Source organism: Monodelphis domestica, chromosome 1 (assembly GCF_027887165.1).
Source record: "Monodelphis domestica isolate mMonDom1 chromosome 1, mMonDom1.pri, whole genome shotgun sequence".
Classification (NCBI taxonomy): Eukaryota; Metazoa; Chordata; class Mammalia; order Didelphimorphia; family Didelphidae; genus Monodelphis; species Monodelphis domestica.
In genome coordinates, this window is record NC_077227.1 from 597,569,659 (window position 1) to 597,592,919 (window position 23,261).

Here is a 23,261-nt window from a genome sequence, read left to right on the forward strand (position 1 = left end):
GCCTCTCAACCTCCTTAATTCCTATTATTCACATCTTCACTTTAACCCAGCCAGTCATAGAAAGTGTTCCACCTTAGATCTTACAACCACCCCAAACGGTCACCTCCATTATCTTTAATTCTGAAATTTCCCTTCTTTTGATTTTCTAAGCTTCCATCTCCCCTACTTCCTCATTCCTTTTAATCCTGTTCTTTGACCTTGTCATAATCTTCAAACTTTTTCTGTTTTCCTTGACCATTAATCCTGCTTTAGGCTTACTTGGTGGCTTATCTTCACAGTCTTGACCCTAAGGTTGGACATGATGTTCTCTATTCTTGATCCTTTGCCCCTTTGTCCTTTTGTCTTTCACATCTGGCTAATCCTTAACCTTAGATCACTCCCCACCATTCCCTTTTCCCACTTCTTTGCCCATGCTGCTGAATGTGTCAGGAGGGAGGAGTCACATAATAATGTCCAACCATGTCTGTTCTCTGCTCAAGAAGCTTCAGTTGCTCTCTTGTTTCCTATTGGATAAAAACACAAGCCTGTTTGGCATTTAAGACCCTAACATTCTGACTCCAACCTATCTTTCTAGTTTTGTTTCATGTTACTACTCATTCTCTTTTGTCTTCCACCCAGACTGGCACAACCATGTGTTTCACTCCTGCTTTCTCTTCTTTCTAACTCTTAGAATCTCTATATTAACCAGAGGTTCATCTCAAGTGTCACTTTCTTCAATAAGCTATAATGGGGAACTGTCCTAGAGGTATGTGAGATGATACAAGCCACCTAGGAACTTTCCAGGGCCAATAAAGCACAAACGCCTTGGCTTCTAAAAAACAAAGTTTATTTCATAAAAGGAATAAGGGAAACTGGTAGGTAGGACCCCAACACTCTTAAAACTAACTCCACCCAACTTCTAAGTCTCCTGAGAAAGGAGAGCCTTCTGTTTTCTCTCTGGGCCCTGCTTACAGCTCCCTATTCTACCTAAAACTCTTCCCCATGCTATCTGACTCTATCCTGATCTATCCACTAGTGATTAGCAAAAGAAAGGGAAAGCCTGGATTTGGCAGCACTAAGTAACCCAAAGTCACAAATGAAAATCTTTGGATTACCTTAGCCCAAGAGGATTTCTGGCAGATGGACCACTGGCAGATGATCTCTGGATTCAGGGGAAAATGTTTTCCTCCAAATGAATTCTCTATCAAGATGTCTAAAATTTCTCCATGAAATTTTGACCATCTTGGGAAACTCTCTCAGAGCAAAACCCTTCAGCTTGGTGGAAATTCAGGCAGAGAGTCTAACCTACTTCCAGCTCAGAGGAAATCCAAGAAGGAAGTAAGGTCAGTTATTTTCAGTTCAAACTACCTTAATTCCTCTCTCCTTCCCAGAACCCTTTCCTAGGGCTTGTATCAAAATTCCCTTCTTTTAACTAATCTTTGAAACCAGTCTATCGCTAACTTATATTCCTATAAAGCCTCTGCTTATCTTCCCAATTGTTCCCACCATGCCTTTCTGCTGAAATTACTTCGTATTTGCTTTCTATATATTTTGAATTCACTTAGTTATGTACACCTTTAATTTCCCAGGATGCTATAAGCACTTTCAGGGAAGAAACTGTTTTATTTTTGCACTTTTATCTGCCTTCCCTAGGCTATACTTTGCATACATAAGGCACTTAGCACTAGCCCTGGTCCCAAGAGAAGAGAAAAGGTGGGGTTACAGCCAACTTATAAATAAAACGTGAGGATGCAGCATGGGGGCGAGAGAGGAAAGGAATTCTAGGGAACATAGTCCTGGGGTACAAAATTCCAACTACACACTAGGTTGCCTAAAAGATAGTGGTCTATCCAGTTCATACTATATACAGGTAAGGAGAAAGACAGCAACAGAGGCAGGTTGTGGCTGCAAGTATTTACATTTTTTGGCACTTTGTAGGAACTTAGTAAATGTTTGATTAAGTGACTGATCAGCAGTACTGTATGTTCCTTAGTTCTAATATTTTCTTTAATTCCTTTATAATTTATCTTGGATACTCCCAGTTTGGAAACTATTACTCTAATTAGTCTGATACTTATAATGTATTATCATTGTGCTTAAGCAGAGTATCCTAGCCCATAGTAGGTACTTAATAAATGTTTATTGATTGATTGTTTTAGTGCTGACTTATTGCCATATTTAAATTTTAAATATTCAGCAAAATGTTTTTGCACATATGGGATTTTAAATCTACTAATGGGGAACTTGATATTTTGAATATCCAAGTTGTTATAGAGATTGGTAGATTTTATGGGTTCTATAAGTAGCAGTAAGGGAGTGTTTGTGTGTTAATTTAAAAATTCATTATAGGCTATATATCTATTAATGTTTTATTATTAAAATATAAATGGCAATTATTATTTACTTGTAAATTTAATTTCTTCTCTACACAGGACATTTGTAAATGGTTCTTCTGTTGCAAATCCTATACAGTTACACCATGGAGACCGAATCCTGTGGGGAAACAACCACTTTTTCAGGTATGGGAGGTTTGATTTTACATGAGTCCTCTGATAATGTCCCATAACTATTGAGCATCTTAATCTGAATCTAACAAAAATACAGAAATTTAAAACAGGACTCCGCTTAATACAGCAACACTAAGCTTTTATTGAAAACTTAATGTATATAGAAAATTATACCAAATTCATGGAGGGATATAGAATTTAAACTCAAATTTAAAAATCACAAGTCACATGGATAGACAAACATTTTTCTTTGAAATTTATAATCATTTATTTATTTTTTTACAGGCATTTCTTATTTTTAGCATAATTTTAAAGTTTTAAGTCTAATGATCTCCCCCTCCAGCCCTGAACCCCACCCATTAAGAAGGCAAGCAATATTGTACCAATGGTACATGTGAAATCATGCAAAACATGTTTTTAGGGGGCAGCTGGGTACCTCAGTGGATTGAGAGCCAAGCCTAGAGATGGGAAGTCCTTGATTCAAATCTGGCCTTAGACACTTCCTAGCTATGTGACCCTGGGCAAGTCACTTAACCCCCATTGCCTAGCCCTTACCACTCTTCTGCCTTTGGACCAATACATAGTGTTGATTCTAAAGCAGAAGATAAGGGTTTTAAAAAAAGCCCAAAACATCATTCTTCTAGGCAAATATTAAATGGGAAGAAACACAGGTAGTACAGTTTGGAAAATTAGTGAATTTATTCATGCAATCTCCCTTTTCTTTTTCTCAAAATGATTTGTTTGGGTGATTAAGAAGAAGGTAGAGGAGAATAATAAATAGACTATCTGACTATATGCCTGCCATGATATGTTTAAAGTGAAATTCTAACCATATTTTACTAAAGAACCATGAAATAATTTCAAGTTGTATGATAATCCATGTAAAAGAAAGCTCAGTAACTGTACAGAAAATTTCTCTGGTTATTTTTCATCATTGATATAAAATGTGAGAGAGTTATTTAATTTACGCTTTAGTTATTTTTACTTTCAAAATTCTGATTCCACAAATTTAGAACTGAACTTTTTCAAAAGAGTCTTCTTTCCTTCATCTATTTTGTATTCTTAACCATATTTGCCATCTTTCAGACATCAAATTAGTTATGTTTTTAAAACCACTTAGGGAAGCCTCTGCTTATGAACTGGATTTGGAGAGGAAAGTATATGAAGAAATTTTCTGTCTATTTTTAAAATAAACTGGTGGAACTTGTTAGTACTGGCTTTAGCTTTTTTGTTGTTGATTCTCTTCCTCATGACTATATTATACACACTTAGAACCTTTCCTATAACTCTTGTCTTGATGACTCCCATATTCTCATGGGAGACCCCTTTCTGCAATGCTGTTTTAGTTCATCTGGCTTCTTTCAAGACTCAGCAGTAATACTTTGAGGGGTCTTTTCTGATTCCCCCTCATTTCTAGTGCCATCTCTCTGAAATGGCTTTTTAAATCTACTTTATATATTTTGCATGTACATAGTTAACATGTTAACTCTCTGGAAGAATGTGAGATTCTTGAGGGGAGGGACTCTGTTTACCCAATGTCTGGCTCATAGTGCCCACTTTGTTTCTTGTCTGATTAACTGAGATGAGATCCTTCATTTGTCCCTCTAAGATTTTGTCTTGTTAAGATTTTAATGCATTATACAAGATACAGCAATCTATTTTGTATCTTGACTCTTTTATTTAGTGTATTAGGATCTAATTCCAGACTTCTTTTTCAAACTCCAGTCTTAACATTTCCTACTTTCTACAAGACTACCTGCCTTGCTTCATTCTTAATCTCAAAATAGTTACAAACCAAACTCATCCTTTTGGGCTCATCCAATTTGTACTCCTAAATAACATTTCTTTTAATGATACTGCCTTTCTAGTTAATAAGGTTTCCCAGAATCATCTTTGTCTTCTCTCTCCTTTGTATTCCACACATTCAGTGATCAAGACCTCTTCAGTCTTCCATTGGAACATCCCTCATATTTGTCCCCTAGTTCAGGGTCTTATCTCACCTCATGCCTAAAGGATTGCAATTGTTAAGTCTCTTTGGATAGAGATTTTACCCCTTCAATCCATCCTCTCAAATAAATTTTTCTAAAGTAACAATTTGATAAAATAATTACCTTGTTCATCAGGGAAATTTCCTTTGACTTTCCTTGCCTTTCCCTGATGAACAAGGTAATTATTTTATCAAATTGTTACTTTAGAAAAATTTATTTGAGAGGATGGATTCTAATAGTAGTGTGAACTAAAATTTATTTTGTACTTGTAAGTTAGGAAATGCTTTTTACATATATTTTACTTTATCCTTATATCAACCCTATAGCATAAATGCTATTATTACCTCCATGTACAGATGAGAAAATAGGTTTACAGATATAAGAACATAGACTTACTGCTAAAAGGCACCTTAAAGGTCATCTAGTCCAATCCTTTCATTATACAGGTGAGGAACTGAGACCAGACAGGTTAAGTGACTTGCCCAAGGTCATAAAGGTAGCAAGTATAGAGAAAAGATTTGAATTTCCCTCCCTTTATTCCAAATCCAACATTCTTTTCCACAATCACACTAATGACTTATACGGGGTCACACTGCTAGAAAGCGTGTAAGGTAGATTTCTAACCTTTTTTTTTCTCTCTTTTTGACAAGCCCATGATTCTATCCATTCTAATCAAACCCTAATCTCTAAGACTGACTTTTTTTTAAACCCTCACCTTCCGTCTTAGAGTCAATACTTGTATTGGTTCCAAGGTAGAAGGAGTGGTAAGGACTAGGCAATGGGAGTTAAGTGACTTGCCCAGGGTCACACCGCTGGGAAGTGTCTGAGGCCAGATTTGAACCTAGGATATCCCATCTCTAGGCCTGGCTCTCAATCTACTGAGCCACCCAGCTGCCCCCTTGATGTCTTTTTTAAAACCTTACTGTTCTTTTAGAATCTATATTATGTATTGGTTCCAAGGCAGAAGATCAGTAAAGGCTAGGTAATGGGGTTTAAGTGAATTGCCTAGTCACATAGCTAGGAAGTGTCTGAGGCCTGATTTGAACCCAGGACCTCTCATCTCTAAGCCTACTTCTCAATTCACTGAGCCACCTACTTGCCCCTTCTTGACCCAGTCTAATTTTCTAATCTTATCTTTCCTCATTCCCCTACAGTAACCTTATATGTTAGTTTCTTTTGATTATTTGTCATTCCCCTAAATATACTCTGCTTTTCTACTTTGGCTGAATATGTTCCCTTTGCCTGTGCCCTCCTCTTACTCTGTGTACCTATGAAACTTGTAGCCATTTTTCAAGGCCTACCTTAATTCTAGCCATTTCATGATGCCTTCCCTGCTAGGAATGCATTCTTCATGTTTTTAAATTTGTAATAATTATAGGACATACTTCACATAGGTGACATAATTGTTTGTGTTACATGTATCTTATTTCATTAGATCATCAGATCCTTACAGCAGGAATTATTTTGTACACATTAATATTTTTCATGGCAAATGTACTTTGTAAATTTGAAGTGCGAAATTAATGTGAATTGTTACCTAGCACTTAGTAAGCACTCCATTCAATATTTGTTGAATGAATGGCTGAGATTTAACAAGAAAATTGTGTTTTTCACTTTTTCTAGACTCAATTTGCCAAAAAAGAAAAAGAAAATAGATAAAGAAGAAGATGAGGACCAAGAAAATTCTGTGAAGAATAGTAGCAGTGTTGAGCAGCTGGATGTAGATGGAGACACTTCCAGTGAGGTGTCCAGTGAAATTAACTTCAATTATGAGTATGCACAAATGGAAGTGACCATGAAGGCTCTGGGGAACAATGGTAAATAAACAGCAACAAGATGTGGCAGCCAAAAAAAAGCTAATGTAATTTTGGGTTGCATTGAGAGAGGAATAACTTCTCGGAGTAAAGAGATGAGATTCCTACTTTACTCTATCCTAGTCAGAACACGTTTGCAGTATCATGCTCAGTTCTGGGCACTACAGTTTAGGAAGGACTGAAGACTGCCCAGAACAAGGTAACCAGGCTGGGGAACAGTGCCTTGTGTCCATGTAATAAGAATATCAATAGAAGGTACTGAAGAAATTTAGTTTGGAGAAGGGAAGACTTGGGGGACACTCTGTAGCTGGTTTTTGGTTTTTCATCTGAAGGTATTGAAGTTGATCTTGTGGGAGAATTATTAGACTTGTTCTATTTGACTCACTGGGAAGAGTAAGGGGCAGTGGTTGGACTTTGTTCAAGAAGGTACATTTAGCCTTGATAATCAGGGGAAAAAATTTCTTTACATGAGAATGATCCCAGAGTGAAATGAGCTCCCTTTTCTGCAGTGAGCTTACCTTTCCCAGAGGTCTTCTAGCAGGTATTAAATAACCACTCATTAAAATGTGTTGTAGTGGGGAATCATTCACATAAGTCTTAACTTAGATAGCCACAAAGTTATCTTCCAGCACTGGCATGCTTTGCAATGGCAGGCATTACTGGTCATTCATGCATTCATTCATGCATTCATTCATTCATTCATTCATTCATTATTTAGTTAGAAATTTTTTATTATTTCTAATTATTAATTATACATTTTGCTGAGTTGGGATTCATATCCAGGTCTTCTGTTTTTAAATGTGTTGAAATTATTTAATTATTATTATCTTGACTGTCATCATACAACATTTTTCTCCATATCTCAGAAAATAGTTGATTCTCATTTCTTTTCCATGGTGAGAATGACAGACACCTAATACTGTTTTTTGCTAAGAAGTAAGAGGACAGTTTTATGGAGACAAAGAGAATAGCATTTTAACTATTCCACTTGTCTTCAATACCTGTGCTACTATGTGAAATCCATATATAGTAGTAATAAATGGTAGGTAAAATATTTGTACCACTTCAGCAAAAACTTTAATGTTAATCTTTTAATTTATTTTCTAAATTTCCTCCTCATCATGACTTATTGTTAGGAATTATGGTTATTGAGCTTTGTAATATTTTTATTATTAAGAATTATTTTTAAAAGTTGAAAATAGTGAAGAATTTTGAAATGAAATATAATCAGATGGGATAGAATTCTGATATGTCTGCAGATTAATTTCCTTCAATTTTATGACTATATTAGACATTGGTCATAGTAATTTTAAAAAATTAAAATAGTTTTTATGTTGCCAATATTCATATCTTAACTAGACAATTTTTATATTTTTTTCATGAAATATAAAACCAAATTGAGGGGACAGCTGGGTGGCTCAGTGGATTGAGAGTCAGGCCCAGAGACAGGAGGTCCTGGGTTAGAAGCAGTGTGACCCTGGGCAAGTCATGTAACCCCCATTGCCTATCCCTTACCACTCTTCTGCCTTAGAACCAATACCCAGTATTGATTCTAAGATGGAAGATAAGATTTAAAAAAACAAACAAACAAACAAAAATGAGCTCCTGTTCATCATTTGCAGAAGTTTTATACTCTTTTCTCTCTAAAGAATCACGTGATATGAAACCAAGTTCTTATTCTCCATTCTGATTTTTTTTTAAGAGTTGGGAAATATTTTAGTCAGAGATTCTGTTAACCAGTGTAACAGGATTATAGAAGAAGTTTTAAAGTATATGTTTTAGGTCACTGAGTTTTTAAGCCAAATATTTATTCTGTTTCAAGTATTTACCTGTGGTTTCTTGATCTTGATTAGATCCAATGCAGTCCATCTTATATAGCTTGGAGCAACAGCATGAAGAGGAGAAGCGGTCGGCATTGGAGCGTCAGAGACTCATGTATGAACATGAGCTGGAGCAGCTAAGAAGGCGGCTTTCTCCGGAGAAACAGTCCTACCGTAGCAGCATGGACAAGTTCCCCTTCCATTCTCCCAGTGCTCAGCAACGCTTAAGGCAGTGGGCAGAGGAGAGGTAGGTGAAAGATACAAATTTATACCATTCAAGAAGTTTTTGTAGTAGATATGTAAGTGAAATAGACTAGTGATACCAAGTGACCAAAGAAATATGTACAGAAAATTGATGTTTATTAAATCTGTAGAAAATAAGGACTGGGTAAAGAATTCATTATTTTAAAAAAAAATACTTGGGGAAACTGGTTAGTGAGTTTTGAAAAATTAATTTAGACCTACAGCTCAACCATCTTATCACAGTGAATTTTGACTAAATGATAGACTTAATCTGGGAAATATTTAGGATAGAAAATATCATGTTTTTCTGTCATGGAAGGGAACTTTAGTTTTTAAAAATTATGCAAATATAGGGATAAGACAGTATAGTAAAAAATAGGTGACATAATGGGAAAATACATTGGAAATATAAAAATTTATCCAATGTATACAAGTAAATAAGGAACTATTAAATATATATAGAAAGGCAATATCCATTCCCTAGTTAATAAAAAATTATAACTTGTGAACAGGTTACAAAGGAGGAAGCAGAATTTTTTTTATATTCTCTTGAAAAGATGTTTAACCTCCCCAATAATTGCAGAGATGCAAATGTAGATAACTTTGAATTACATTAATCAGATGGCAAAAATAATTAAAAGCCAGGAACTCAGTGCTGGTAATTGTCAAGAAACAGGCAAGATTATTTGATGTTGGCTAAATTGTAGAATAGCAGAATCCTTTAGGAAAGTAATCCAAAGGATAAAAGTTACAAAAATAATCATTCCCTTTGGCCTAATAACTATATTGTTGGAATTTTGTTGATGTTGTTTCTGACCTGTGATTTCATTAGTGTGGGCAAACCTCTTGGTGTGCAGTGGTGGAAAACTTTGCCTACCAATGTAGGTGACAACTCATTTGTAAATTAGAATTTTCACAGTGCGTGGAGCACTGAGAAGTAAATTAATTTGCCCACAGCTCTATAACTATGGTGTGGGCTTCTCACTGCTACATCACATTGCATCTCGTTGTTAGGAAGATGCCCTGAGATTGTTATAAGGAGGAAAATAACTATCTCTTCAAGTAGATTTAGCACTGTATTATTCATAAAAAAAACAACAAAAAATAGGATATTTAAGTTAGTGTGCTTCAGAGTGAGAGCTAGAGCCCTTGCTGAGGGAAAAGGGGCAGGGGCAATGCTTGACTCATATATGGTGATAGACTAACTAGTGAGTAATATAGTAGTACATATCCAGCCCTTCCTGTCTGAAGTAGTCAAACTTAGAGGTTATCTCCAACACAATTATACCTGCCCCTCAACTATTTAGCCGAATACACTCTGTTCACATTCCTGAACTTTTCCATTGAGAGCCAGGCTATTTAGCCCCATGTGGGGTAATTGTAATCTAATCCCAGCTCAGGCATTCAAGCACCAGTAATGAAAACCCCTATGCCTACCATTAATATCCTTGATATGTTCTAAGGTGTAAACTCTGAACATGGTCCCTTTATTCTCTCAGACATTGTATAAAAATTAGATCTTATAATTAAGCATCATTTGGCATTCTCTATGTCTCATTTTTTTTAATTCAATATTATTTTATTTTCAGTTCCAAATCCTCTCCTCCCTTCCTTTTCCCCATCCCATTAAGAAAGAAGGAAAAACAAAGTTCATTACAAGTATATATATTTACCCAAAACATATTTCCACATTTATCAGGATAATAAAAAAAGAAAGAAGGAAAAGAAAATACTCTTGAGTTAATCAGTTTCTCTTTTTGGAAAGGATAAATAGTGTTCTTTTCATACTAATTTGTTGCATGTAGATTATGTTGGCTATACAAGTTGTAATAGCATCTTCTCTATTTTCCTATTTAGTGATCATTCAGGCTTGACAGTAATAATTTACCTTTGTATGATATATTTGTAGAAATTCATGATATTGATCATGAAAGGCTTTAAGTAAAAGTATAGCATCATAAGTGTATTCTTCACAGACATTTTCAAATGTGGTTACAATTTTGAATATAATATGTGATATTATGTTTTTCCATCTTGTGTGTTCTCCCTGTTGAAAAAGAGAAGCAACACTGAACAACAGCCTGATGAAACTGAGAGAGCAGATCGTTAAAGCCAATCTGTTAGTCAGAGAAGCAAGTTTCATTGCTGAGGAACTGGATAAGAGAACGGAATATAAAGTCACCTTACAGATTCCAGCCTCCAGCCTTGATGCTAACAGGAAGGTGAGGCCTTCAATAATAGCATCAAGTATGCCATTGAGCAAAACTGTTTTGCTATGTGTTCCTTTTTAGGTGTGATTCCAGTCTAACTGTGATTGTCAGGCCTTATTTACCCACATTTCTAGTGCCCTTCCATCTCTTTGCAATGCTATCATCTCTCTCTCCATGATTAGATTCCAAGAAGCCTTCCATGATTAACCTCACCGCAGTCTGTTTACTTTGCATCTCTTTGGCATTTGCACATTGGGCCAATGTTACATCATTCTTTTGTTTGCCTTTTACCAAAAGGATGTCATTGAGATCTATGGTCATCCATGGTGGAAATACATTTGGGGGCTAGAGATTTTGAAATTTTGATGCAGTACTTGAAAGATCATGAAGAATACGATTGCAAACCTCAGCCATAGTCACCTTCCCTCTTTCCTTCTTTCATAGGGGAAGGAAAACTGGGACCTAATATTCTCAGCCCTCCAAAAACCAGCCCTATCCTCAACTTGAGTTCAGTTTGGTACTCTCACCTTTTCCTTGAAACTGAACTTGTGCTAGTGCCTGATATGTGCTTTACCTTTTATGGTGTGTCTGTCACTATTCTTGAACCAATGCCTCTTCCACTGAATTTTACTCTGGCTGTCCGCCTACATACCTCTTTAAGCTCTGGCAGTGATCTTCATCCTTCCCTCTTACCTGTTACAAGGGAATCACTTTAAAAGACTGATATATATTAATTTAAGGTCGCCAAGGAATCAGCTATGTAATTCCTAAATGAAAAACTCAAGTCAGCCGTCAGCCTTTTTTTGAGTTTAATTACAATAGGAGCAAGAAAGGAATTAGAGATATATATAGAGAGAGAAAGGGGAGAGAAGGGAATAGGGCTTAAATACCCCTTCTGTTTAGGCTGGGCCAAAAGGCCCAAGCCCTTAGATAGCTGGGGCAAAGAAAAGAGATCAGTCCCTTTCACTCACGTGTCCAAAATGGAGAAACAGTCTCAGAGGCCCCCACCTTCAGCTTCCTTCAGAGCAAGCTTCCTCAGAGCCCAGGAACCACATCGACCAAAAAACTCAACCCCCTCCTCGAGTCTCTCAGACCCTCCTATCTTTAAGGAAACCATCCAAGTTGCCTCCCCTCAGTCCTCACATCTACCAATCACTCTTCATCAATTTCCCTGTCAATGGAGGCTCTCGCTTAACCCAGGACCGCCCAGAGGTTTCTGGCTTTTGCACATGTCTGTTGAAGGTCATATTTTCAAATGATTAAATCTATACTCCTTTGCTACAGCCCTTTCTAAATCCTGTTAACTTGAGTATGGTAGAGATTGGAATAATTAAATTTTGATCTAGGCTGGAGCCCTTACTCAATCCTATTAGGACTGAATAGGGTGGAGTATCTCCATTGTATCAATTCTAAAATCAATCAAGACTCAAAGAAATTCCTGTTCTATGCTCAAGCATAGGTCAAAGTCCTTTCCATTGTTCAGCAAAGGGTTTCTGTCCTAAAGTAATCCTAAGAAGGGAAGAGAAGGAACCTCCCATGCCAATGGGGTTCCCATTCCAATAGACTATCAGTAAGAAATTTTCCAAGTATGAAATATCCCAATGGTGAAATTTTCAACAATTATAAGTCTAAGGAAATTTGAGGTTTACATACCGTTCTGTATCTGCATCTCCACCTTCCTTCTCAACTCACTGGATTTGGCTCCAACACCTTGATATTCATGCCTTCCCTCCAGCTTTTTTCTACAAGGAGATTTGGCTTCTGCCCCTTCCTTTCTTTCAATTACTTTATTAGAGGCAGGAGACAGGCAGCCAAAAGCTCCTGCCATCTTTTGTTCTTGAGAACCATTTCTGTTTCTTAATCCAGGCCAAAAAACTGTCTAGGCCTGTGGTAGGACTTGGTGTTTAATTATCATCTGATTACATGGGGCAGCTGAAAAAAGAGAAGTTCTTAGAACAAGTTATTTGATTCAGTAGAAATTACTTAGAGCACAAAGTAGGCTCTGATTGTTGCCTCTAAGAAACCCTCAATCATTGTCATCATACCAAGAAGACAGTTTCTTCAGAGATGCCTGATCTGGTAGTTAGCCATCAAAAGAGTAATGACTATACGCTAGGTAACAATGTAAGAATGTGCTCTTCATAATACTTAGGTATGTCAGACAAGTCAAAAGAACTCAAATCAATCCAATGATAGAGGTGAAAATATTACTCTTTTTTGCCCCGTATAATGCTACTCACTGCCACATATTCGAATACACTATTGTTCTCTATGGGAAATTTTTGCAATCTGCCCTTGTGTATTTCAAGATGACCTCCAAATAACGTTTCCTATCTCTCCTTAATGGATCTTATTGATATAGTTAAAGATCCATAAAAATTGAAATGTGTTGAAAATGTTAAATGTTTTATAACATTTGTAAGATGGGGCGTTACTGTTAAAAAAATGGTGGGTTTTTTTCCCCTCAAATTCAGAAGTATGATATAAATGTGAGTTTCTGAGCAGGTTGTAATACTTTGAGAAATGTGCATTTGGTGTTAGTTTTGTTTTACTTTATATTTTGCAAATTTCTTTAACACCTCTCCTAGTAACGACCCATATTTTTGCAGCGAGGCTCACTTCTCAGTGAACCTGCCATCCAGGTGAGGAGAAAAGGCAAAGGTAAACAGATATGGTCCTTGGAGAAACTGGATAATAGATTGTTGGACATGAGGGACCTTTATCAGGAGTGGAAGGAATGTGATGAAGACAGCCCAGTAAGTAATAATCAGTCAGTACATAATAACTAAATTAGTATTGCGTATTAGCACTGTACAGGAATTGGGAAACAAATTTTTCAATAAAAATCTTTGTCTGTTCCAGTTCCTCGAATCAGAATTTTTTTGTAGAGTTCTACAATGTTTAGTTAACCACAAATTTAAAAAAAAAATCATTTTTCTGTTATTCTTTGATTCTTTTGGTTGAGAGAATGATTAACAAATTTTCAAAAGTAGTATCTCTTCACCCTGTTTGATTTTTCAGGTAAGCCTCTTAGATTGAAGATGCATTGTCATAAGTGAAGAGTGCTTACAGCATGTTTACTTTTACTTCTTTGCATTTTACATCGGTGTCTTTATCTATTCTGAGATAATTTTTGAAGGAGTTGACTCATTTTGCTCCATTTTGTTATATTCCAGAAGAGATAGTGATAGTATTGAGATACAGTCAAGGTTTTACTTGCAGTTCAGTCTATCATCTCAAAACAAATATTAGGTGATATGTTTTCAAATGGATATAACTTCCATACCTTATTAAAAAATTTTAGTTTTTATTATGATTGTGAATAGAAATATGTAATTATGCTTAGTAAGAGCTCTGGTTCACAGAATTATAATAGCTCCCATTTAGAGCACTTTATGGTTTACAAAATGCTCTCTTATTGACATTTACTGTCTTACTGATACTGCGAGGGTGGTAGTGTAAACAGCATTTTCAGCATTTTAAACCGGTTCAGAGAGGTTTCAGTGCCTTCCCCATGGTCAGTCACACCAGTAATAACTGTCAGGGGAAGGAGTACAACCTAATCTAATCCCAAATCCACATGGTACTGAACTACCTCTTGGGACCATTGGAAGAATATATATTTCCAGTTTTTTTTTTTCCCACTGCCAGCACCATGGGTATTATTTTCACTGATTTAAAGAAGGAAATACATAATTTTTCCTCTCATATATAATTTTCCTTCTGCCTGCTGGATAAACTTCTGTTATCGTTCGCAATAGAAAAGTATGCCTCTGGAAGCTAAGCAAAAACTTTTTAGGAGGTATAATGATCCTATTTTCTACGAGTAAATGAAAGCACTTAGAGTGATTCCTATGTCAGGTGCAGTAGCACTTCTCACTTCCTCAAAGGGGCCCAAGGGTTCAGTTCCTTTTACATATTATTTTATTGATTCATATTTGGATAGATCAAGAGAAAAGCTCCAAGCTGAATTCATGTCTTCTAAGTAACTTTCTGAAGCTCCATGTTCTGAATTTCATTAAAGGTAACAAGGTCTTACTTCAAGCGAGCTGATCCATTCTACGATGAACAAGAAAATCATAGTCTCATTGGTGTGGCCAATGTGTTCCTCAGCTCTCTTTTTTATGATGTGAAGCTACAATATGCTGTGCCAATCATCAATCAGAAAGGAGAGGTTGGTTGTATTTTTTTTATTGCTCCAGTAACATTCCAGAACTAAACATTTGTTTGTTTGTTTTTTAAAGAAAATTTTATTGATATCATTTGCTCTTACCTAAATTGTCTCCTGTGTTCATTCTCATCTGACATCTAAGACAGTCATTCTATAAAATATAAAAAATTTTTTAATTTTAAGAAAAAAAGTAAAAGTTTTAAGAAAAAGAGGAATAAGATAAACAATCAGTAGAACTGATCATTGTATCCCTAAAATATGAAAATATATATGGGGATACAATGCCTATGGATCTCCCACAATTACAAAGGATTGGATTGGGAAGGTTATCTTTTTGTATGTCTCCTTTGAAACCAAAATTGATTTTGTCATCTTGCAACTTTCACATTCAATTAATCTGGGTGGTTTTCATTTACATTATTGTTGTCATTGTACATATTGTTTTCTTTGCTCAGTTACAAAGTGAGGAAATAATTTAACAATTCAGATAAGTAGAGGATTATTCAGTGCTCATGACTCCATCATACCAGTGTAATAAAAATGACAGTACTGCTAAAATTTTTAAGGTGATCACTCCTCAGTTCTTGTGTCTAGCAAGTAAAATTGAAGAAATAATAGTTGGTATTATTAACAAGAATGATGATAATAACATTTGCTAATGTCCCACTCCAGTGCCTCATCACTGCGGAAGATGACAATCTGTTCTCAGCTTTTGTGCTAGTGGAATGCATTTTTTAGATTGGAAATTTGTGGAAAATTAGTGCACACCTAGCAACATACTATACTCAGTGTATGCCAGGCATCAGTGGACCGAATTAGCAAAATCTGGGAGCCTCATCACAGACTGGCTTCAAGGTGATGATTTTTGCCACAGCAACTCATAAAGATCATCTTGCTCAGTTGTAAATAGACAAATTGTGATCTTTTAGGGTGAAGAAACTTGCCATATACTCTAGATTATTGATCCTTAGAGGATTGATGATGGGCAGCCATTCTGATTCTTGGCAAACATTGCAAACCTTGGATAATCATGGCTGCTTTTGTAGACTGTTCAATGACTAGTGGAAGTGAGGAGGAGCTATGACCACAAACTCACTTTTTACTGCCTCCCCAATGGAATCGAAAACTTGATATTCGTCTAAAAGAGGAAAAAAGAGGAAAATCACTGCTCTTTCCTTCTCACATCAATAGGTGGCAGGTCGGCTACATGTGGAAGTGGTACAGATCAGTGGTGCTATTGGAGAACGAATCGCAGGCGGGGACGACAGTGCTGACTTTTCATTTGATAAGGACACACAGGACCACAAACTGGTGTGCATGGTAAGTCCTAGTTTCACTTTAGAAGAATTTTTTTTTACCCTAAACACTGGGTAGGTATGAGGAGAACTATTTTTTAAACCACTGTAGTTCATCTGAGGGATATTGAAATGGGAGAAGAGGAAAAATTTATAAATTTTTTCTTAATGGTTTCAGAATTATTTTGCAAATTATTTATCGCAGAGACCTTACTCAACCATATAGTAATTTTAGAGACATTCTTTTATCACCATGTTATGCCAATCTAGGATGTAAGTTGATCTAAAATTTTTATATAAAAACAAAATAAAATTTAGGTTTTAACATATCTATCTTATAGATTAGGTTTTGTCCTACTGCTTCTCTCAGCAAGTGAAACTAGGTGAATATCAACCCAGCTCTGCCCTTTGTGTTCTTGGCCCCACCTGTACTCTCACTATTCTCCGGATGTAAAGGGTCAGAGCTTACTCTGGATAAGGGCAGAATTCTGGTCAAACAGAACAGAAAGGTGAGAGAGGGAAGGCAGAAGCCTGCTGGGGAACAGCTTAATTATTTTCTGGGTATGAAAAGGGATGCTCAGTAAGCCAGGACCCTCCTTGTAGAGAATAAGGAGCCTTCCTGAGGCATGGGGCATCCTGGGGACCAACTTTAGACCAGGAAACTCCCCCTTTCTTGCCTCATGACTAGTCCTCATAACCTCATGGGGTGTCTGGAAAGGGAAGTAGGGGATGTGGGTTGAACCTTGTGGACTCCTGTGTCCCCTTCATGAGGAAGCTTAACTGTTCCCTGAAGTTTTGTCTTCAAAACTGATGCTAGAAATCTGGGTTTGAGAGCCCAAAATGAAAACCATTAGTAAAATAGAAGCATCCCTAAGGTGATTACTGAATTCATATGGAAACAAAAAAGCAGCTTTTAAAACACATTAATTCATAACTGATATTTCCCAGGCAGTCTGACTAGAGTAATGAGATGGCTAAATAGAGAGGAAAGGTGGTGTCCTGGAAAGAGTGTTGAATTTGGATTCAGAGGATCTGGTTTCAAATTCTGGTTCTGCTACTTATTACGTATATGTAAAGGGTCAGCCATATGACATCCTGTGGGTCTCTATAACTTGCCCCTTGATATGGTTCTTGGACCTTATCCCAAGTGCAAATATGACTGCTTCTGTGTATGTATTTCATAGGCCATCAATAAATAATTGTTGAATAAATGGTGAGGAGACAGTCAATTTAAGGGAATATTTTTTTTCTTCTGCCAATAGGCTTATGCTTGCACTCTGGTGATCAATGTTGAAATATCCTTGGTATGGGTTAGGATTGGGGCTGGGAAAAGAGAAGAGTCACACAAGTAACAAATAACAACTGTTTTTCAGGATATGAAGAAATAGGTACAAACAGGCTAGGGCAAATAGGTTCAAGCATTCTGAGGGAAAAGGTGTCTGAGTGCTTGGCCTGACTAAAGGAGTTTAGTAGTCTATTCATTTATGGCTTCTTTCGCCACGCCGGCCTCCTTCAGTCCTTGACATGCCCTCTTTTGTCTACTTCAGATAGGCTCACAAAGTGCCAAGGAAGAACAGAGCCACAACTGATACAGCCCTTTCTGTCGGAGATCTTTAGAATGCATCTGTTAGTGATGTCCACTCACTGTAGATTACTGAAGGAGAATCATCTTTAGTGAGCAGAGTGGAAATAGTGGAATTATATCCTCAATAATATAAATTCTCAGCTCATTTACATATGAAAAGGGAAGAAGAGGATTAAAGCCAATGAGGGTTGCAGGCCCTCCATAGAACATTGTTTTTATTTCTTAATATGCAATAAAACAGTTTGTAGAATAGATTTTATTGGACTTTTCACTTTTAGCCTAGACCTACAGAAAGTTCCGTGCTATCCTGACACCTTCTGGAAACTTTTATAATTGCATCTAAAGATTTTTAAGATAAAATACTCTTAATTTCTGAGTTTGCAAGTTGGATTTTGCCCTGTAAAGTTAGATGCAAAGAAAAATTTTTCTCAGAGATGTTATTTTTAAAACTGGAAATGTATTTCCATTAAAAGAATTTACCTGTCCAATATTTCAGAATAATTTACTTTATTAAACACAGCAAATATATGTAAACAAATAATGGGGAAATTATCATTTCCCTCCCAAAGTTAACAATTGTTTAGAGAATGAATGAATACCTGAGACTGATGACTCCTCCATTAGGTGATGATATAGTTCTCTGTAGGACATCTTTAGATTCAGCTAATAAAAGCTTACTAAAGTTTTGTTACTGTTACAGAAGTACTGAAAAAGCTTCATCCCAAAGTGGGAACTTTTGAATAACTCAGCTTACATGACACCCCTACATCATGATTTCTTTCTCATAAAGCTTTATTATTTAGGAATCTCAGTTTGGAAGGGACCTCAGGACTTCCCTAGTTCTGAATAAAGTAGCTTCTATAGCCAGTTTGGGTAGCCTATAGCACGCTCCCCTTCCCCACATGCCTGAGGACATTTCTCCCATCACTTGCCCCTCTGCCCAGCAGCCAAGGGCAGTGCTTCCTCCCTCTCCTATCTGGGGAAAGGCAGTGCTCACATGCAGAGTGAGGGTTACGTTTTGGGTATTCAGTCTCTAAAAGGTTCACTGTCATTGCTTTTTAGCATCTCCTAGAAGAGGTCATACAGCTTCTTCCTCAGGGATTTGAATCCAAACATGGCACAAACATAGACTCCCTCGGCATTCTGATGAAGCCTGTGGACCCCTTTTTAGATGTTTTTAAATAGTTGAAGGAAATTCTCAATATCAGAAATTAGTGCAAATAAAGAACATAATTATTTTTCCCATCCCAAGCCCATGGACCCACGTTTAGAACTTCTTATAGTTAGGGGAGGGGTTTAGAGAGGAGACCCAGTTTTTCCTCAGTCAGAACAGAGTAACTTTTTGATAGTTCCAGTGGTTCAAAATTTCTTCCATAGCATTGATTGACATTGGCCTTTTTGCGACTCTACTAGGTCTGTTCTCTGGGGGAGAAGTGATACAGATCTTTTACATAAAATTACTAAAGCTAGAAGAAAGCAATTTTGCTCTTGCTAATTTTTTCTCTTCAGGTTAGAAATCTCCAGTTCCTTCCATTAATCATCTTCCTGCTTGGTTTTCAGGCTGCTTACTATCTTTCCTTCAGTCACTGGGACACATTCAGTTTTTGTCAATTGCCTTCTTAAAATGTGATGTCTGTGATCAAACCCACTACTCCTTGTAGTCTTGGCTTCTGACATCTCTTCTAAAATTAGTACAACAGATTTTAGTGACTGAATCCAGAAACCTATAAGCTTAGTTTTCCATGAATCCATGTCCTTTCTCTTGACTCTTCCATACGTTTGAATAATACTTCACTTTTATATAGTATTTAATGGTTTACAAAGTTTATTCCCCACACTGTCCTTCTGAGGCAGGTCATACAACTGTTATTCTCATTTTGGAAACTGCTAATTATTCCACAATCCCTTCATGTACTCTCCTTGACTTGAAACAAGCCATTTCCCATAGCTAAAATATAATCCCTTTTCATCCTTTCCTATTAACATCTTCCTTCAGTTGACATTTTCCTTCAGTGTTCTGCTTAAGTGGCAACCTCTCAATATCCCCACTGTCAGCTGAAAGTCATTTTCTTCTCAAAATTTTATTGAGCACTGTCTGGTTCGTGTGTGTGTGCCTCTGCCATGCTTTATTTTTATTTTATGTTTATATATGTGTGTGCCTCTGCCATGCTTTATTTTTATTTTATGTTTATATATGTGTGTGTATGCCTCTGCCATGCTTTATTTTTATTTTATGTTTATATATGTGTGTGCCTCTGCCATGCTTTATTTTATTTTATGTTACATGTGTGTATGTGTGTGTATGCCTCTGCCATGCTTTATTTTTATTTTATGTTTATATATGTGTGTGCCTCTGCCATGCTTTATTTTATTTTATGTTACATGTCTGTATGTGTGTGTGTGCCTCTGCTATACTTTATTTTATTTTATGTTTATATGTGTGTGTGTCAAGTCAATTATGTAGATTGTAGGCTCCTTTAGATAAGGGGCTAGTGGTAGATATATTCATTTCAAATAGAGAGTTTAGAGAATCATTTAAAGCAAGAAGGGAAATCTTAGAGGTCATTCAGTCCTACCTCCTCATTTCTAGGCAGAAGTAATCTTTGATTATATTATTTTGTCCCAGGAAGCTCAGTCAAATTTTTGTGTTAAAGAATTGTTTGAAAACCCTATCCATTACAGCATAAAATGCTAATATCAGGCTCTTTCCTCTGTTGTTGGCTGCCTTCTGTGACCATTACAGTCATAGTTGGGAAACTGTGTACAGGAGTTACCTTGGTTGTTTGTATCCTTCCATTTTTGACACACATATAACAAATACATTTTCCAAGTTTGAGGTTTCTATTTGAGTTCCTTTTTTTTTTGTTTAAAATTTTTAAAATCTGACTTTTTTCAATGAATAAACCTTCATTTTTTCTTCCTCTCACCATCTCTGATCCCTTTGAAAAAGAAAGAAAAACAAAGCTATTAATGTGCATAATTGAACAGAATCAGTTACCTCATCGACATTGTCTTAGAAATAAATGTCTCAATCTCAGCTGTTAGTCCAACCTGTTTCTGTGAAAAGGTAGGGAGCATTTTTCATCATGCATTGCATGAAATCGTGGTCAGTCATTGTATTGTTCAGAGTTCGTAAGTCTTTCAAAATTGTTTTGTCTTTATAGTATTACTATTGTATGAGTTGTTTTTCTGGTTCTGCTCAATTCACTTTGTATCATTTCATATAAGTCTTTCCAGGTTTCTCTTCGTCATTACTATAGTATTCCATCTTATTCACCTATTGTAATTTGTTCAGCCATTCCCCAGTTGATTGATAACCCCTTAGTTTCCAGTTTTTTTACCACAGGAAGAGCTTTAGTGTTGTTTGTGTGTATATACTCCTGTAGGTTTGTTCAAAACATTTTTATATGAAAATATATATTACATTTTTGTGACTTCCATTTCTCTGAAAAGCAAATATAAGCAATTATATTTTAAAGTATTAAAATGTAGTATGTAGTATTATTACTTTTTCCATGTAAATTCACATTTCCATTCACATCTTCACAAAAATCCTACTGCATAGGTATAGTCAGGAGACTCCTCTTTTAACATAGATGTTTACAGGTTAAGTCATTTACCCTAGGCAGAGTAGCAGCTAATTAGTTAGATATTATCAATGGAAACCCAGATTTCCTGAGTCCTGTTTCTCTGCTTTTACCATATTCCCAAAAGGATAGAGGAAAGTTGTTTTTTTAAATAAACCTTTATCAGAATTCTGAAACAGAAGAGAGCCAAAGACAAGGCAATCAGAGTTAAGTTACTTGCCCAGAGTCACAAACTAGGATGTGTCTGAGTTCATATTTAGAGGAAAGCTCTTTTAATACTTATGTTCTGTATTTTCTTGCTTTGCTTTTTGCCTTGACTTTACTGATTTTGAAAAATTCTTTCTTCCTGCAGGTCAAAATACTTCAAGCTACAGGTTTGCCACAACATCTCTCCAACTTTGTGTTCTGCAAATACACCTTCTGGGATCAGCAGGAACCAGTCATTGTTGTACCTGAAGTTGATACTTCATCTTCTCCTGTCAGCAAAGAGCCTCAGTGCATGGTGGTCTTTGATCACTGCAATGTAATTTTTGTTTTTTTTTTGGACTTGTTTGATTTTAAAACTAATGAGAGAGAGACTTCTTAGAAATAACTTGGCACCATCAGTTAAAAGGCCCCTCAAAAGAGAAATCACACCACTTTTTTATTCACCCATTTTAACATTTAACAAACATTGTTATTAGTAAATTCTTACTTCTTTAAATACATCATACCAGCAGTTCTCAAAATGTGGTCCAGGGACCCCTGAGAATCCCAAGACACTTTGACTAGTTTGGTGGGGGCAAAATTATTTTCATAATAATATTAAAATATCTTAATTTACAGTATGGTAAGTATCAGTAGATATACCCATATATACAAAAGGTTTTGGAGTGATGCCTTTCTCAATAATTTTTGTGAGTGGTAAGATCAAAAAGTCTGAGAATTACTCTCTTACATTTTATCTAAGAGAAGCAGCACAGTAAATAAAATAATGGTTTTAGTGTTCAAGCCCTACCTCTGACATTCCTTACCTCTAGCATATTTCTTAGTCTCAAGACCATGAGGCCATTTGGGAATAGCTCTTGATCGTTTGCTTCTAGAATGACAAAACATTCTGTCTTTCTCTGTTATTCTACACTGTACTGAAGAATGCATTATGCTTCTTTTTCATTAATCGGTATTTTTTGTTCCTTGTAGGAGTTTTCTTTCCACATTTCTGAAGATTTTATCGAATATCTTTCTGAAGGGGCTTTGGCAATTGAAGTATATGGCCACAAGATGACTGATCCTCGAAAAAATCCAGCCCTTTGGGATTTGGGAATTATCCAAGCCAAAACACGGAGTCTCCGTGATAGGTGATTTTCAAATGTCTGATTCCATTAAGAAAAACCCTATTATTTTAAGTTCTTCATTGAAGGCCAATATTGCTATTTCTGATGATCATCATTCAGTGAGAATCATCAGTGTAGCCCATCATTTAAAATAGTACTAGTACTAAAACAGTGCAATTAAGATGCTGTAGTGGGACAGGATAGTAAGAAAAACTTAATCCATTTTAGTCATGATTAAGATCCTCCACAGAAATTTAATCTTCCTAAAGGAAATAAGCTTTAAAGAACAATTGCAAGAAAGTTAAATGAGCAGGTGTTTCAGATGGAGTGGTTAATGGTTTAAGGTTGACTGGGGAACTTCTTGGGAATTGTTTTGTAATTAATAGACCTTTTAAGAGAGCACTGCAACTCCTAAAGTTAGCTTCAATGTTAACTAATTGATCTTTATTTGGAAACCTCTTACTGTTATGTATTTAAGCAACTTGTGTGAAAATCAGTGTCAGATTTTATTGTTGATCAGAACTCATAATTATAAGAAGGTTTCAAAAGAAATTTATGCTTCTATATAGCTCATTATCATTGAGTAAATTCAGTACTGAAAGCACCATATCTTGTTTGGGCATTTTTGGAAGTATGATTTTGTGAGTATAAACTAGAAGTTACCCTATAGATTTGTTTCTGACTCTCTTATTTCAGTTTTCAGTTCCACAAAAAATTATTACTAAGCACATTTTGTGCAAAACTGTTAC

At 36.1% G+C, this 23,261-nt stretch overlaps 1 protein-coding gene across 1 annotated transcript in view; it reads left to right on the plus strand.

The window, feature by feature from the left end:
• KIF13B (kinesin family member 13B) overlaps positions 1-23,261 on the plus strand; it is a 267,035-nt gene that overhangs the window by 168,948 nt on the left and 74,826 nt on the right. Inside the window, exons 15-23 of the mRNA XM_056813715.1 lie at positions 2,412-2,498; positions 6,098-6,291; positions 8,142-8,355; positions 10,411-10,573; positions 13,171-13,317; positions 14,586-14,735; positions 15,924-16,052; positions 21,552-21,722; positions 22,379-22,536. Coding sequence (XP_056669693.1) covers positions 2,412-2,498; positions 6,098-6,291; positions 8,142-8,355; positions 10,411-10,573; positions 13,171-13,317; positions 14,586-14,735; positions 15,924-16,052; positions 21,552-21,722; positions 22,379-22,536 — 1,413 coding nt within the window. The remainder of the gene's footprint in view (positions 1-2,411; positions 2,499-6,097; positions 6,292-8,141; positions 8,356-10,410; positions 10,574-13,170; positions 13,318-14,585; positions 14,736-15,923; positions 16,053-21,551; positions 21,723-22,378; positions 22,537-23,261) is intronic.